General features: G+C 33.5%; 1 protein-coding gene and 1 pseudogene across 1 annotated transcript; one reads left to right on the plus strand and one right to left on the minus strand.

Moving 5' to 3' along the window:
* The first annotated feature begins 361 nt into the window (after positions 1-361).
* On the plus strand, positions 362-10,584 carry LOC115970576 (annotated as a pseudogene).
* A 2,109-nt stretch (positions 10,585-12,693) lies between these two features.
* Positions 12,694-18,452, minus strand: LOC115969935 (probable glutathione peroxidase 8). The gene is made up of 6 exons (XM_031089576.1): positions 18,186-18,452; positions 14,854-14,930; positions 14,570-14,631; positions 14,107-14,225; positions 13,112-13,279; positions 12,694-12,973 (listed from the first exon to the last, which is right to left on the minus strand). The coding sequence occupies exons 1-6, from the start codon at positions 18,237-18,239 to the stop codon at positions 12,938-12,940; spliced, it is 516 nt and encodes a 171-aa protein (XP_030945436.1). The 5' UTR covers positions 18,240-18,452; the 3' UTR covers positions 12,694-12,937.
* Between the last annotated feature and the right edge of the window lie 269 nt (positions 18,453-18,721).

Raw genomic sequence — 18,721 nt, forward strand, 5'->3', positions numbered from 1 at the left:
TGCAACTCGAAAGAGCATAAAGTCATAAACTCTTGTTTAACCTCTCATGCTATGAAAAGATATGATTTTGTTTAGGTCTAACAATTCAAGTTCCAACTCAAGTTCCAACTCTTAAATCATACGAAAAGCAAACTTCTTCTGTTCTCCTACTGTGATGTTACATTAGTTTATTGAAACACCTTCACTCCTAAATTTTCACCAAAGTTCAATTTAGTTTTAAGAAGTTTGCCTATAAATATTCTCAAATTCACCTTTTCCCTTTCCCATTTTCTACATTCTTGTCATTCAAATCTCATTAACTTTTCAAGCATCTAGCCATGAAAGTGACAATGGGGTTCCTTTAATATACTTGTTCTTTCTTATGTACTTGTTACTAACTATTCATGCCAAATCAAAGTTAGTATCAAGGAAAACATATATTATAAGCATGGATATGACCTTCATGCCTTAAGCCTTAACCAATCATCACAATTGGTATTCCTCCACCATTCACTCCCTCAAAACTACAAATCATGCATCATCAGAATACGATGAGTCTTCACCATCACTTCTATACAGTTATGATCAGGCCATTCATGGTTTTGCTGCTCTTCTTTCTCAAGATGAATTAGAGGCGCTAAAGAATTCACCGGGTTTTGTCTTGGCTTCTGAAGACAGGACTTTCAAGTTTCAAACGACCACCTGAGTTCCTCTCCCTCAATCCTAATACTGGCTTATGGCTAGCTTCAAATCAGGGTGAGGGTGTCATTGTTGGTGTCATTGACACCGGAATTTGGCCAGAAACTAAGAGCTTCAATGATGATGGCATGACTAAAAATCCAAAAAGATGGAAGGGTAAGTGTGAGGAAGCGCAAGAGTTTAATGCCTCCATGTGTAATAAAAAGCTCATAGGTGCTAGGAGCTTTGGCAAGGGTCTGATAGCTAATAAACCAGGCTTCAATATTAGTGTGAACTCTGCAAGAGACATGGTTGGTCATGGAACATTAACTTCCTCCATTGTTGCAGGGAATTACGTAAAGGGTGCATCTTTTTTCGGCTATGTTACCGGCACAGCAAGTGGTGTTGCACCACGTGCTAAGTTAGCCATGTACAAGGTCACAGGGAAATCTTCTACCTACGAATCCGATGTTATTGCTGCCATAGACCAAGCCATTGCTGATGGTGTGGATGTGATTTCCCTATCTATGGTCTTTCTTAATGAGTCAGTACCTCTAGAAGAAGATAATTTAGCAAAAGCTACATTTACTGCCATGGAGAAAGGTGTGTTGGTTTCTACTGTAGCAGGAAATAGATAAGGTGACCAAAGAATAAGGAATGGGTACCCATGGGTCATGACTGTCACAGCTAGCACCATTGATCGATTGTTTGCTGGAACTATAGCACTAGGGAATGGGGAAGACATTGTTGGGTGGAGCATTTTCCCTGGTAAGGCCTTATTTCAAAATGCAAGATTATTCTACCCCAAGATCCTGAGACCGTGTGATAAAAACGGAATGTCCCTAATGGCATTATTGTATGCCGTGATGAATATGCTAAGCTTAAATCTCAAGCGTGGTCATTGCTCGATTCAAATGTGTTAGCAGCTATAATTATCATTGATAATCCTTCAACATATGTAATGGAGGATATGCATTTTCTTCCTCTCCCTTGCATTTTGATTAGCTCAGATAATGCACGGGTGTTGAAGGATTATGTAAAATCTGCCAAGTTACCCATTGCCAACATGACATTCCAACAAACCATGATAGGAGTTAAGCCCGCACCAGTCGTGGCTAGTTATGCACTTAGAGGTCCTTCACCTCACACCCCATGCGTCTTAAAGCCAGATATAATGGCACCCGGGTCACTAATTTTGGGTGCTTGGCCTCCAAATACTCCAGTAGGTGAAATCCAAGGACAAACAGTTATACCAAGATTTTTTGGTTTCATATGGGACATCTTTGGCATGTCCTCATGCTACTGGTGTGGCTGCACTTCTAAAAGGTGCACATCCAGAATGGAGTCCTAAAGTCTGCTATTATGACCACTGCTGACCATTTAGATAATACCAATAACCCAATTTGAGACAATGAGAACGGTTTGAAAATTGCTCCACCTCTGGCCATGGGGTCAGGTCATATTCGTCCAAATCAAGCACTTGATCCTGGTTTAGTTTATGATGCAACCCCACAAGACTATGTGAATCTCTTATGCTCCATAAATTTTAACAGTACACAAGTCTTGAATTTCACTGGATCAAACAGTTATAGCTGTTCAAGCCCTGCTTCTGATCTCAACCACCCATCATTTATAGTTCTACTCCGTGAACGTAAGAGAAGGGCATCACTCATCATTCAAAACTATCACAGAATTGTAACCAATGTTTGACAAGATGCTTCGACTTACAAGGTGATGTTGACAGCACCAGAGGGTTCTATGGATGTGGTTTCACCAGAGAAGCTAATATTTAGGAAGAGAAATGAAAAGAAGTCATATAATCTCACTATAACATATGGAGGGAAAGCAAAATCTTCATTCGGTACACTTGTTTGGGTTGAAGAAAATGGAAATCACGAGGTTAGAACTCCCATTGTAATATCACCCGATGTCTATAAAACAAGCACTGGCTTGTGTTAGTTGTAAATCTAAATTGAAAATGCATGAGCTCATGAATCACTAAATCAAAGTTTTGACTAAGATGGTTTGGCATTGTCAATATCAAGGTAATCAATACCATACCACTATCAGCCTTATCAATGTAATATATTGTAACCGCTATTAAACTAGTATTGTTACTCTTCTTAAATGTAGCAAATTAAATACCTGTTTGTATTAGGAATTTTTGGAATGCTTTGGCCGGCACAATAAAAAAAAATTAAATAATTAAAAATATATATTATAAAACATGTTATTCAAGCTAATACGTTGGATTAATGTACTTAGACTAATATTAAGCCCAAAATGGTACATTTGTTTAAGTAGAAACCACTTTTTATATACTTTCGGTCTCTTTATTATATTTCAAGTTATAAACTCCTTACATTCTCAAAAAAAAAAAAAAAAAAAAAAAGTTATAAACTCCTTAAAAGCTGAATTGGAATCTCTTGCCATTTTTGGTCACTTAATCGCTGATGCTAAACTTTTTGCAAAATCCTTTAGCTTTATTAATTTTTCTCGTGCACGTCAATTTGCCAATTTTGTAGTTAATAGCTTTGCTAGACATGCTAGAAATATCACAGTTTTATTGGTGTGGATTGATGATATTCCTCCACACATCAATGTTGAATTTCAAACTGATTTGGCTTTCCTTTAATTAAATTTGCAGCATCTTTCTATTAAAAAAAAGTTACTCAAAGTGATCCAAACTACTTGAAGTGAATATTTTACTTCAAGGATATGGGTTTCGGGTTCGAAATTGCCCAACTTAATAGGACTTTTTGAGAAATGCACAAGTCAACAACGAAAACAAGGAAAATCCTAAATTATCATACCTAAATTACCAAGCCTACTCAAGTTAAGACAAATTGCAAGAAAAGCAAACAACCTACTTAACAAGATTAACTCCTAATCTATATATATATATATATATATATATATATTGCAGGGACTGGGTTTGAGTACTTCTGCTATCAGATGTGTGGACTCAAGCCCAACTAGCCCAATACAATAAATTTGTAGAGAAAATTGGTTCAAGAACTAGGCTTTAATAAGGGTTGAAACAACTAGGCATGGTTATGAGAGAATTGAATGGCAGAGACTCGAACTAAAGTATGAACTTCTGTCCTCGGCCCTATCCGAGGAATTTATGGTTCTTATTATTTCTTCCATGCTTAGTTACAAGGGTTCTAGAGATGATACAAACTACTACTGTCTTCCCTCTTTCTTATTTTTTCTTGATCCCCTTTTCATGGAGGATCTCTTTACATTATATAGTTCTTTTCAGTTGATCTTGGCCTTCCATTTGTTGGTCATGCAGGTCACTACTTAAGTGTTCGTCCCATCAGCCACCTTCTTAGACCGTCTGTGAGTTGCAGCAACTAAGGAAATACTGTTCAGGGGTCATTTCCTCATTAATGCGGCCAGAATGTTGGTTGTGAGCATTTATGCGGAGGTGACAATTTCTCCTTGAATTGCTCCTCCACCATGCTCTCATGGTCGACCTATAGTACTTGTTCCTTTTCTTGGGACGCTCTGGAGGGTTATCGTTGATGGCTTGCCGTTCTTTCCATCTGGGATCTTGGAGTGCTGAGGACGGGATCGTCCTCGGCAACGTTTTCAGGCCATTTGGGCTTTCTTTGTTCGTCCTCGGCCATTTCTTCCTCCTCGGCGTGGGCTTTGGGCTTAGTATAAAGTGGGCCAGGGTTGTCAGATTCTTTGGCCCCACATATATATATATATATATATATATATATATCTAAAAACTGAAGCGTAGCATTTACTGGTATTACGCTCTTGTTGAGCCACATCATCCACCCATTTTCAACATTCTTTCTCTTATTTTTTTAAGTCTTTTTTTTATATTAATTTTCCAATTTATTGTATACTTTCTCTAACTTTTCCCCTCCTTTTTACCTTTTTATCTCCCCATTACTATTTACCTTAATATCACTTTTCCTCTATCTCTTTATCTTCCTTTATTTTTTGCTTTTCTTATTCCCCTCATCTTACTATATATTTACAAGTAGCTTTTCCATTCTATTCTTAGTTTTTTCACACACCAAAGGTTATTTCTCTCTCTTTCTCTTGATTTTTTATTCTTTCTTGCAACTCTACTTTATATTGATGAATCATTGTGATTTTTAAAACTCTATATTTTGTTCATACGTTTTGGTGTTGTATTTTTTAATTCCCCATCACAAGTAGTCTCCCTCTCTCTCTCTCTCTCTCTCTCTACAATAAAATTTAGAGAAAAAAATTATACATATTCATTATAAGTTTGATATGAGCTTTGATTATCATGATAATCTCTTTTAAGAGAATGAATAATTTATTTAAATAAAAATTATACATACATACATATATGTATGCATATATTTATTTATTTAGCTTAAATATATAATCAACCTCATGCAATTCATTTAAAAGTAATGACGTTAAAACAAATGAATAACTGCCCTAAAGATTATATTTGTATATTCATAACTTTTATGTTTAGAAATATTTTCACTTAAATTTAGCCGTACTGAAATGGATTGAAATGCTACATTAATGTGGCTTAACAAAAGCGTCGCAATAATAAATGCCATACTTAACATTTTAAATATTACAAGTTTGAGATTTATATATATATTTTTAATAAAGTTGTATTTAGATTAGGTGTTTTCAACCCAAATATGTCTTTTTCCATTATGTAAGTGCACAAAAATAGATCGAAGTGGATCAAAATGAATTGAAGTGATCTGAATGGACTGAATTGGACCAAATGGAACAAAGTGGACCAAATAAGAACAAATGGACCGAAAGGACCAATGTGGACAGAATGGGACCAAATTGGACCGAAGTGGACATAATGGATCGATCAGACCGAATAGGACCAATGTGGACTGAATAGGACCGAATAGAACCAAAGTGGACCGAATAGGACTGAAGTGGATCAAAGTGGAAAGAATTGACCAAATAGGACCAAATAGAATCAAAGTTGAAAGAATGGACTGAATAGGACGAAAGTGGACATAATGGACTGAATTGAACAGAATAGGACCAATGTGAGCCGAATAGGGCCAATGTGGACTGAATGGACTGAAATGGACCAAAGTAGACTGAATAGAAATTAAGTGGACAGAATGGGCTAAATAGGACCGAATTGGACCAAATAGAACCAATGTGGACCGAATAAGACTTTTGAATATTTATCCTTTTTATTGCATTTTTAGGGCTCATATTTCTAATTTCTAATGTCTATTTTAGTATTTTCTTTGTATTTTTTAACTCAAAACTAAAGAGTTTAGCCCAAATATAATAAACTTTCATACTTTTCAACCCAAAAATTAAGAAAAAAATGAATTTTTGAGCTAAACTTAAAAAGAAAACATACAAAAAGAATCAATTTAAGGTCCAATTAATCTAGAATGGATTGAAGGGGGATCAAATTGATTGAGTGGACCAAATTGGACCAAAGTAGACCTAATTGGACCAAATAAAAATTGTTTAATTTTTAGGGAGAACAAATTATCTTCAAAATTTTTTAGAGAAAAAAGAAATATATATATATATTATATTACAATACAAAATAATTATTTATTCTCACACATCATATGGGTCTGCGACCAGTTAAATTAAGAATTGGAGTACAAACTTACAAGCATAAAGTCTCTTACAAGCCTACAGATTGCCTATAAACTACTTGATACAAATAGAAGTTAATGCGTATGAAAAATCCAATCAGCTCCTTTTAATTAAGACTAATGGTTAATTTCCTAAATCTCATCCACACTTAAGGAGATCTAAAATCGAAGGCATAATGGAGGCGGTTACCCCACTCCTCATGGGCCATAAATTATGGTCCATAATGAAGGAAATAGCTACAACATCTGGATAATTATTGAGTATTCTTGGAGTACTATAAATGCGTACTCTCCCCTCTCACATAATTGTGGAGCCCACTAATTAAATTCATGGTGAGACTCATAATTCATGTGAAATGAGGGAATACGCATTTATGGTACTTCCGGAATATTCAATAATTTTCCACAACATCTTGCCTGTATATTTAGAAATTTAGAGTTTAGACTACAAACAGGTATGAGACATAGTCATACTATTGATATAGATGTAGGTTTCAGTTAGCTCAACTGGTAAAGTCTTTGATGGTTAAATAAGAGATCTGGGGTTCAATCTCTACCTATACCAAAAACTGATTGGTGCTTTAATCCGATAATTATAGGTGGAAACTATTAAGGCCTCCTAACCTCTGATGCCTAAGGTTTTTGTTTTTTGTTTTGTTTTGTTTTTTTTTTTTTTTTTCAAGTGTTTGATCCGAAACGACCGTGCAGTTTCTATGCTTCAACAGAAGTGATTTTTGTGTCTAGTTGTTGAATAATCCTTTTATTTATACTTTAGACTTTGTCAATTGATCTTGTCTCCTTTGCCATGTGTCATGCTCTGATAAATGCAGCCGGCTCTTCGAGACGGTATATATGATGCTTCCAAGAGATTAATTTCATTTGTCATTTTCTTGGCCTTAAACTAGTTTTGACTTGCTGGAAATGCCTTATCATAAAATTAATATTAACCAATACTAAACTGAAATTGATCAAAATCCACACCCTCAATATATGTCAAATACAAGCTAGCTTAGAGCAACTGTATCAGTAAATGTAAAAGTTTCCTTCTATTTTATACTAAAAATCTTTTTTTTTTTTACACACTCATTTTTACAAAACACCCACATCAATCTATCTATTCTATACATTTATTCAATAAAATATTTTTTTTTACAATTTTTTATTATTTCCTCAATCACTACCCCTCTCTCTCACATACCCAACACTACCAAAAAAATTCTAAAATATTATATACACGAGCTACAACCGTGCATATATGCACGATTATCGTAGCATTTATGCATTTATGTATAATTTTATATCCACTAATATAAGTTTTTTTTTTTTTATCAAAATGTACATATCTCGACACTTTTTTTTATTTTGCACTATTTTTTAATTACTGATGCAAGTGCTGCCTTAACCATGGAAGGAATGTACATGCCATTGTGGTCAGTGAGTGTTTGACAGTTTGACTAGACTTCGGAGTTTGGACTACAATGACTGAATGAAGTAGCTAGCACCGTACTGCATTCTACAATGATTAATTACGTAACAATTTATAATGGGGATTTCTATATTTTTTTTTCTTTTAATGGGAGGGGGATTTCTAATTTTCTATACCTGATTTCAGCTTCCTTTTTTTTATTTTTTTATTTTTTTATTTTTTGTGTTAACAGGATATACACAGGTTGTGGATCGATAAATTTTGTATGCCAAAAACCCATTAAAGGTGGCCCCGAATTTCAAGCAGAGTTCAGGTCTTAGGCGTAACATCATTGGGAATGGGATATTTAATAAGTGTTGTGTGCCTATGTGTGATTTTTTTTATCCAACTTAAAAAAAAAAAAAGAAGATAAAATAAAGCCTTACAAGATTTTGACTATTAGCCATTAGGAACTTCGAATCTAACTCTCTATGCAACCTGTTCATAAAAATAAAAAATAAATAAAATAAAAAATAAAATAAAACTCTCTATGCAACCTCTCGCAGATGCAATTGAGGACTTGAGGGCTTGGAGAATTTGGAGTAGGTGCTTTTATCTAGCTATTTTCTAAACTTTTAACATATAAAAAATTCTATGGAAAATTATTTTTTTAAATTCATTGTTCATATAAATTTTAAATTATAGACTAAATAAATGTATATAACATTGTACACTTTTTCTGGAACAACATATAATATTATACACTGTTCATGCAAATATGTAAAATTGTATACACTTTACATGAACAGTAAATGTAAATATATCATTGTCCCAAATAGGGGCGACTCAACAAATTTGGAGGCCTAAGGCAATATATTTAAATGGGGCCTTTTTGATATCATTCAAATAATATTTAACTAGTATTTAATATCATAATTTTTTATAACAAAAATCTATTCCTTTTATTTTGTAATATGCTTTTTTTTTTTTTTTTTTGGAAAAATGCTAAAGATATAACAAATCTTACTAAAAAAAACTTTCAAACGATGTAGAAATGAATGCGATTAGTGACACTTCAAGAAGATATTAAATAAGTATTTGAATGAATGATATTAGGGATATATATTATAAATTTTACAACATGAGGCTTACAAAGATGTATCATTAATAACAAAAAATAATTCAAAAATGCATTTAATAGGTTATTAACGTCCACATATCATATTAATTGTAACATCAATTTGTAAAATTTTCAAGTAAAATTAATAATATTTCTAGTACTTTCCTATCTGAATTATTTCTTGCATTAGTGACACATATATTTGTAAGGGAAAATACTAAAGATACAAATTCTTTTACAAAAACTTTTACAAATTGATGATGTGAAGAATGATTATAGATAAATAAAAAAGTGATGTTATCGGTGGGTCCAGATGAGAACCAGTAAGAAGTTAACTATAACAACAGTTTGTAAAAATGTGGTAAAATAGTTTGTAAAACTATAGCATTACTCTATTTGTAAGACCCATGTATTTAAAGCTGTGTTATCTCTAACATTACTTAATACTTTGGGACTTCTTGAAAGTAGAGGAAAATTATAAACTAATTTTTTTTCCTATATCTCCAAATTTTTTTTTTTTAATATATCAATTTTTGCCCCAAAATTTGGGGCCTTCCTCTAATAGGGGCCCTAGGCGACGGCCTAAATGGCCTAGGCCTAGGGCCGGCCCTGGTCCCAAACCAGGATGCTTATCTAATTGCCTAGCATGCACATTGCACACTCTCTAAGACGAGATACTAATGGCATAAGACCACGATAGATTTTAACTTTTAACTAAGGGGAAAAATGTAAATTTATTGGGAGTTAATTTCTCTAAAAAAAAATGGGACATAATTTTTTTTTTTGAGAAGGGGACATAATATCTTTGATATATTCTTATTGAGATGGCCTGCATTTTGATTAGCCTAGACAATGCAAGAGTTTTGAAGCAATACATAAAATCTACTGGTAAGCCTGTGGCCAACTTGACATACCAACAAACCATGATGGGAATTAAGCCCGCACCAGTTGTGGCTAGTTATGCACTTAGAGCTTAGAGGTCCCTCACCTCACACCCCATGCATCTTAAAGCCAGATATAATGGCACCTGGGTCACTAATTTTGGGTGCTTGGCCTCCAATTATTCCAGTTGGTGAAATCGAAGGACGTAAACAGTTATACCGTGATTATCTTTGGCATATCCTCATGCTACTGGTGTGGCTGCACTTCTAAAAGGTGTACATCCAGAATGGAGTCCTGCTGCAATAAAGTCTGCTTTTATGACCACTGCTGACCATTTAGATAATACCAACAGCCCAATTCGAGATAGTGGCAATGGCTTGCAAGTTGCTTCACCTCTAGCCATGGGCATGGGGTCAGGTCATATTCGTCCAAATCAAGTACTTGATCCTGGTATAGTTTATTATGCAACCCCACAAGATTACGTGAATCTCTTATGCTCCATGAATTTTAACAGTGCACAAATTTTGAATTTCATTGGATCAAATAGTTATAGTTGTTCAAGCCCTTCTTCTGATCTCAATTACCCATCATTTATAGTTCTAATCCGTAAGAAAAGGGCATCTTCAATCATTCAAAACTTTCAAAGAACTGTAACCAATGTTGGACAAGATGTTTCAACTTACAAGGCAATGGTGACAGCACCAGAGGGTTCAACAGTAACGGTTTCACCAGAGAAACTAACCTTTAGGAAGAGAAATGAAAAGAAATCATATAATCTCACTATAAGATATGAAGGGAAAGAACAATCTTCATTCGGCACACTCGTTTGGGCTGAAGAAAATGGAAATCACATGGTTAGAAGTCCTATTGTAATAACACTTGATGTCTATAAAACAAGCACTGGCTTGTGTTGATTGTAAATCTAAATTGAAAATGCATGTATAATTCGTGCCAACCTACCAAGGAATGAATGTAAGTGCCATTGTGGTTGATGAGTGTTTGACTAGACTTTGGGCTACAATGAAGTTTTTGGTTACATACCACCATGTGCAAGTTATAAGCTAGCACTTTGTAATGCTGTATTTCATTTTCCTTAAATTCATTAACCCGGTTCTGCATCCCAACCATTAGTTTAATTTCGGGTACCAGTTCATTCATTCCTTTTGAAAATAATAATAAGAAGTAGAAGAAAGAAGAAAGTTGTGTACTTTCTTTTTTGATGAACAAAGTTGTGTACTTTCTTTTTAGTCTTCTACGTAAATTATTTATTCCACTATATGGAATAGATTGATAGTACCATGATCTACTATGTAACAGTATAGAATGAAGGATTTCTATACCACACCCGAATTCATCAACTACTTTTGAGTACAGCCCAAAGAGGACTCCCATCAAAGTTGTTAAAATTGAGATTTTACATAGAATCGTAAGAAGTAGGTGAGATCGTGAATCGTAAGATTCTACATATTTTCATATTTAAAGCAAAAAAAACACATTGATAATGACTTTGTATGTTGAATAATCACGTAAATTGTGAATTTATCCATAATATATATATATAAAAAAAAAAAAAAAAAAAAAAAAAAAAAAAAAAAACAAACAAACAAACAAAGATTTGCATTATATAATGTAATTTTCATGTCTTATACCGCTACGTCTATACTAACGAAACAAATATATTTACATTTTGACCCAATGTATCTAAAAAATTCAATAAATGTTTAATTAGCAACCAAATACCAAAATATTTATCAACAATATGAAAATATTTTCCAAGTTCTAAGTTCTAAGTTCCAAGTTTAAAATCCAAAATAAGTTATCAAATAGAAACTAGCTAACTAAAATATGAAATCCAAAAGTAAGGTTAATATTAAGGTGAAGTGAACATTTAAGTATTCTCATTATAGGGTTCTTATGACTACCGTCCTAATCATCATTAACCATTTTATCATATATTGTATATTTGTATACTAGAGCTGCAAAAGAGATAAAGATACAATTTCACACTCAACTATTCAAGTTATACCGCTAAACAATAATTATAGAGCATGCTAAAAAATTTCAATTAATCAATATACAAATAGAAGCATACTGATAAAATTATATATAAGAAAAACATTTTAGCAATATTATAACATAAATTAGTATATAGATCAAACAAATTTAATAATATTATAGCTTAAAATGTAGCAAAACCAATATAAATTCTTCATTTAAAAACGATGAAGCATTCCTTCACTTTTATTACAAGTGAACTAAAAACTAAAAAACATTTGCATAGATTAACATAATTCTATAAAAAAATAAAAATAAAAAATCATACCATCATAACATAGAAAAATAAAAACTTTTAAAACTTCATCAAAACCAAAAATTTATCCCTTTAAAAAATAAAAAAAATAAAAACAAAAAATTGATGTTTTGGCAGGATGAATAGAATTAGTAAAATCTCATTCTATTCCTCACGATCTTACATATGATCCTACCATTTTTATAATCCTAGTGCAATTCTAAACGTTTTGGTGAGGTAAGATCGTAAAATTATGCGATCCTATAATCTAGATCACGATTTTGATAACCATGGCTAAAATGATGATGTACTGGACTACCCAAAATTTTGAAGGATCTACGCAAATTAATACCTTTCACATCATGGAATCTCAAAGTTGCATTTTTGACAACCCTGATTATGATTACATCCGGATAATTTTTAAATTTTGTTTCGATCTCCTAAATTCACATTTTGCTTCTTTCCTTGCACAAGCAAATATGGTGTGGTTAACGACACTATCTTAACTACAAACAACAACCAACAATAACAAAGCATCAGTACCAAGAATTGTGTTTAGGTTCAGATTCTCAACATACTAATCAGGGGCAGCCAAATGCAATATTTTCCGTCTTTATATCCCATCCAAAATTATACTTTCTATTGCTGCTTTTATGAATGCCTTTTTGATAGACCTATATAGTTGGTCTTATAGCTATCTAGTTAAAAATTTCCTTTCGACTTAAAAGGAAAAAAAATAAAAACTGATAAACGGCATCAATACATAGAAAAGGATTTTGTTCAGATTGCAACAACTCCAAACCAACTAAAACTAACAGACATGAAGGAAAATACGCATCATAGTCACACATAATATTCTATTATACAAATCTAACGAGTCAGTAAGGCGCACAAACACAAAAGCACAAAGTCACAAACACAAAAGCCAAGTTCACATCAAAGGCTTCAAACTTAGGATGTCCCCTCCCAAATAGCATTCATTCACTCACTCCCAGAAGCTTTTTGATGTCATGCTGCAGTAATGTCACAAAGCAAGAAGAATTACATCACTTTGATAGAATAAAGATGATCTTTTGCTATAAAAGAACAATTAGGCAGCATAAGCCAACTGAACTTTGAGAATCAAACATAAACTGCAAACTGGGTTTTACCTCAATGGTAAGAGGAGAAGTTGTGGGATAATAACGATCAACAGCTTGCCCATCCTTGTCAACTAGAAACTTGGCAAAGTTCCATTGGATATCATCCCCAATTATCCCCCATTTACCAGACTTCAAGAACTTGTACACTGGAGCAGTATTCTCACCATTCACTTCAATCTAAAACAAGTAAAGAGCAATATATCTCACAGATCATGATAACTACAATGCTGCAAACCTTACAGGAATAGCCAGAGAGAAGAAGAGCAGAAGGTCATGTAAACTTTTTCAAATGTCTTACTGTTCAAGAAATTATTTACAACAACACAAGGAGGAAATAGAAACATGCCATTAGATATAATGATATACTTCTAGTACAATTTGGAAGATATGAAATTAATTTAACTTAAATAAGTTTGAAGTGTGTGCATGCACATGCACCACGATCATGTTTGCACCTTTGTTGCTTTTTTAACAGAGAGATAAATGACACAGTTATTTTTTATAAATTTCCCATCTGGGTGCAGAAGATCCTGCCCTTTTTAGCGGCATACAGAAAATTCTGCAGCCCACTATTGTTTGAATGGAATAAGAGGGAAGACAAGAAAGAAATACAAGGGCAGGAGTGCTAAATGACACTAGGGTAGGGTCCAATAATATTCACTCTCATAGTCTTTTTTGGCAGCGCAATGCTGTTTGCACAACAATTACTAGATCGCCCAATGCGACCCAAGATGCAATTGTTGATGCGGTTTCTTTAAGATGTCTCTCTTATAGATAACTTTATCATGTGAATGCAAACACAAATAAAATGTGATTGTAGTCTGTAAATACCAAGCACACCAAAACCATTCTATTTTGTTCACCATCAGAGCCCAAAGGGAATGAAAATTTGGAAAATAGAAGGGAAATAAAATCCTATATTTGCAGTGACCTAAGAAGGTGTGTAATAAGGAGGCAGCTATTAGAGCATAAATGCAACGTAATTCTACTATTCTCAGATCTACCTTGTCAAAGATAGGAAATTCCGATTTGAAGCGAGTGCAGACAAACTCCACAATCTGATCATTGCTTCCTGGTTCCTCCTCACCAAACTGATTGCATGGAAACACCAGTATCTCCAGGCCTGCATTAAGCCCCAGGACATGATAAAGAAAATAATGAAAATAGTATAATGTTAACGTGAGCTCCCAAACTATTCTTAATGCCTGATTTATAAATAATTGATGCTGTACACATTGTGTGTATCAGTGATTTCCTGATACCATACAGACACAAGATTCAGATACGTGTGTACATGCAATTTTTCTCAGAGAACAAGGAAGAGATAAGGACACAGGATCCACATGTAAGAAAACAACATTTGTAAGCCAAGAATGTCATTTTTTAGACTACTTTATATATGTAATGGTTCTTGAAACGACAGGCAAGAAACTACAATGCAATTATGCAAAGGTTAGAATTCCAAACCTTGTTCTTTATACTTTTCATATAGTTGATTCAACTCTGTGTAATTTGAGTTGGTCATGCCACTGCATGAATAGACAAGCAAGCAATAAATAGATACTTTTAATAGTGAAAAAAGAATACTAAGGATGCTTAATTTTGCATGGTAAGGGAAAATTCTAAGGAATAAGATCAGCTCCAATCCCAAATAGTAGAAAACAACTTACTTCAACTATATCTATAATTTCCTAGGGTAATTAGGTTTGTAATAATTATAAAGAAGAAAAAATAAAGCAGATGCATAATACCATTTGGAGGCAACATTGACTATCAGGAGGACCTTTCCCTTGTAAGTGCTAAGATCTACATCATTTCCCTTAGCATCCTGCAAAGTGGAAGCAAGCATTAGCATACAACTCTTAAATATAATGAAATAACAAATAGGAATCATATCTAAACTTTTAGGGCAAAGCAATTCCACCTTAGGGGCGTGAGATTTAGTACAGATATATATCAAGTAGATATCAATGCAACAAGCATTTTAAGATTGTAAATGATAATTTCGGTAAGATCCTTCTAATGATTCTCAGCCTTGAAGCCTTAAAAATGATATTAGGATTTTTTTTTTTTTTAGGCTTTAATGAAGCAAAAGAGACCTATACATCAGACACAAAATCTTTTATTTTAATTCATTTTTCTTAAATTCATTAGTCTTGTTCTTCATCCCTTCAACCATTACTATTGGGTACTTTTCTATTCATCTGTTTCAAGGAATATGATAAGAAGAAAGAAACTCATGTATTTTATTTTTCTTCTTTCGTATGAAAATTATTCATGCACCTATATGGAATAGAAGGGCAATATTATTGTACTGGACAATGATCAAAAGCCCAAGACACAAAAAATGGAAATAATTTGATTACCATGCTCCCAATTTGAGCAGAGGGTAACCATTTCAACCACCTCTCTTTGTTTCTTGTGCTTCTCAAGAGTCTTATTTCCATGCCTAAGTTGCATCTGCTTCTACTAAATATTCTATGTAATCCAAAGAATATAAACTTATTTGTATGTGGTAAGAAAGCTGCTCAAAGAATTTCCTTAGGATATATTGCTTTTACTCAAGGTAATTAAGCATTGTATATGAACCTAAAGTACCAGTTCTTCTTGAATTTGAGATGAAACCAGATGGTTATAAACTAGCACACTCACTTTCTAAGTTTCTTTTTCTATTTTTGCTTTAAAAAAGTTCATTATATTGCACAAAGGAGGTTATTACAAGAATCAGCCATGGGAGCACTGTCAAGGGTTGGAGGAAATTGGGCTGGTTCCACCCATCCAGAGTACATGGTCTTTGTTTCCCATTGACTGAGCTCATGAGCAGCTGAGTTTGCAGACCTGCTAACTCTATTAAACAAACAAGATTCAAAATTCAATATTACCTTCTATAAGTCTTTAATTATTAAAGAGATGCTCCAGTTTGAGATCATGTCTTCTTCAATCGGATCCATAACTAGGCTTGCATCACCCACTACGAAAATTTTCTGACACTTCATTGATGATGCCATTTGAAATGTCCACTTCCTAAGCTACTCTTTAGTGTTTTCCCCTCATTGCCTCAATCATTATAGAATGCAACACAAGGGTTTTGTAGACAATCCATACACCCCACAAAATCCAATTGATTTTCTTATTTAATCCCGACAGAATCCCAACTCTATCAAATATGTGTCAGTTACATTAATTTGTAATGTTCACCCACATCATCTTGATTCTCTGCTCATTATGCTTTTCCTATGTAAGCAAAGAAAGCACCAAACCATGGGAAGCTGTTACAATTTAGTGGAAAAGCATACGAGGGATATTGTAAATGTAATTAAGTTAGGCAAAAGTTTATGTAAGGAGCTGCTTGAAGTTGTTGAAGTTCAAGAAGCTAGCTTGAACAAAATCAGGCCTCACTCCAGAGATCATTACGACAAAAATTTTGCAAGACTCACCCTTGACCCTCACTTGAGCGAGATTACGGATTCACCAATCCTAGTTCTACTCAGAGACAGTTTTAACCTAGCCTTTTGCCTACCTTTAAATACTCATTGATGAACAAATTTCAAGATAAGAAGGCGTCTGTATCAAGAACCTAAAAGAGTGCCTTGCTTCTTGAGCTAAAAAGAGAAACCCCTTCTGAAACTTTTACATCTTGGCATGCCAAAATTGATTTCCGTTAAAATCACAGTGGTTGTTACCCCTTTAACAGTGAGCTCATTGTTGTTTCCCTTTGAAGAGGTTTTTGGAATATCAGAGTTTTGGTTTTTGTAGACAACTTTTTTCGTGGAGGAAAGCTTCGTAGAAGAATTTACAAGTTTTGGAGTCCATATCTTTTGTTGAGGTTGCATAGAGAGTCTACTTACAAAAGTTTAAACTATTGTAATTGCTTCTTCTATAATGAAAGTTCCTAAGGGATTGCTTATCCCAGGAGTGTTTTTTCCTATGAAGAGTTCTTTACAGGTTTTCCACTTCATCACCAAAACTATGTGTGCTTTTTATTGATTTAAAATATCTTTATTGTGTTTGGATTGTGGTGACATGCTTGAATTGATCTTGACTTTGGTTGCACTATCTATTTGATTGCTAACTCTGGACTAAAGCAATATTTTCAGAAGCTTCTGGTAAACATGCTTTAACAAAGTACTCAATATCCAAAATTCTTATATGGGTTTGTAGCTTTTAACATTTATATAATGCTTTAGAGACCGGTTGATCATTTAAAGTGTAAAGGGACCACCCATGTTACAATTTGGTCTAAAACACTGGTCATCTTCCTCAAAGAAGAGCATTAAGATGTATTAATTATTACTACTTCAGTACTTTGTACATGATAAACCAACCATTGTAAACTCAATGACCCTTGGAGTCCGTTTAATTGAAGTGGTGAAAAAGTGAGAGTATAAAAAAGACTTTAATTTCTCTTCTTTTGGTTGTTTGGTTGAGTGAAAACATTGAGAGACGAAAAAAGTGAGATTGTATAAATACACCTTTGTTAATGTTAAAAAATGATAGTCAATTAAAAAAAAAAGTGACAAAAAAAATCACCCAATATATTAAAAAATAAAAATTATGTCACAAAAAAAAAATCATGTCTAGTTAAAAAAAAAAAAAAAATACACCCACAGCCCAAAAAAGAAAAAAAGAAAAAAGAAAAAAGAAAAAAAAAGCAACGTGCCCAGCACAAAAAAAAACAAGGAAAAAAAAAAAGGATATGAAAGGAACTGAACATGGACATTTTTGTCCATTAATCAGCCCATTTTTTCCAAGTTTTTTTTCCATTTTGGGAGAACTTTTTGATGGGCCCAGGTTTCGGCCCTACCATTTTTTTCCTCCTTCTCCATCTAACCAAACACAATCGAACAAAATTTTCTATTTCATTTTCTCTTCAAAGTTTTTCATCCATCCTCTTTCACCCCAAACAAACCCACCCTTAGGAAATCTAAGACTGGAAAAAGAATATCCATGTTAAAAAAATGAACTTTTATACCTTACAATCACAGAAACTGAGCTAAAATGATAGTAACAAAGCAAAATCTGTACAAGCAAGCAACTTATCAAAAAAGATTAAAAGGCACACATGTTAATGCAAGAGACTAACCTTGACAGTGAAGTTGTAGATCGATTGTTGCTCCTTTGCTGGTTGGCTTGCCATCCTATGATCTTTTCTTTTCTGAACAAGAAAAATAAGAACAACACAAATGACAGAACAACACAAAGCAAAACCTTTGGGGAGCAGAGGGATACTAATGAAGCATGCTTTTTGACTTTTCCCGCTTGCAAGCACTACTCTTCTGACACGTGTAAAATCATTCTCTCTCTCTCCTGGATAATGATGTTTTTTTCTCCTGGATAATGATGTTTGGGAGATTAATAATGCCCTTAACTTTTAGTTAATGCTGGCTATGTCTATGGTATTTCAAAACTGTTTAATTTGGTCTTTAATTACCAGGAGTGGGGAAAAATGAGTAACAGTTTAGGATTAAATTGATCAATTTTAAAATGTCTTAGACTTGGCTAGTGCAAACTTTAAGGGGATGTTTGATTCGTTATAATATGCGTTTAATGTGATGTACATTATAATGATATGACATTAAAGTTTTTTAACAAGTGTTGTACAGTATCCGTTAATGTGAT

This window comes from Quercus lobata, chromosome 12, assembly GCF_001633185.2.
Source record: "Quercus lobata isolate SW786 chromosome 12, ValleyOak3.0 Primary Assembly, whole genome shotgun sequence".
Taxonomy (NCBI): Eukaryota; Viridiplantae; Streptophyta; class Magnoliopsida; order Fagales; family Fagaceae; genus Quercus; species Quercus lobata.

Coding starts and splice junctions, on each gene's coding strand:
- LOC115969935 (XM_031089576.1), bottom strand. CDS start 18,239: ATGGCAAGCCAACCAGCAAAGGAGCAACAATCGATCTACAACTTCACT. Junction 14,931..18,185: donor TCTACAACTTCACTGTCAAG/GTTAGTCTCTTG, acceptor TCCACTTTGCAG/GATGCTAAGGGAAATGATGT. Junction 12,974..13,111: donor CTTCTCCTCTTACCATTGAG/GTAAAACCCAGT, acceptor ACATTACTGCAG/CATGACATCAAAAAGCTTCT.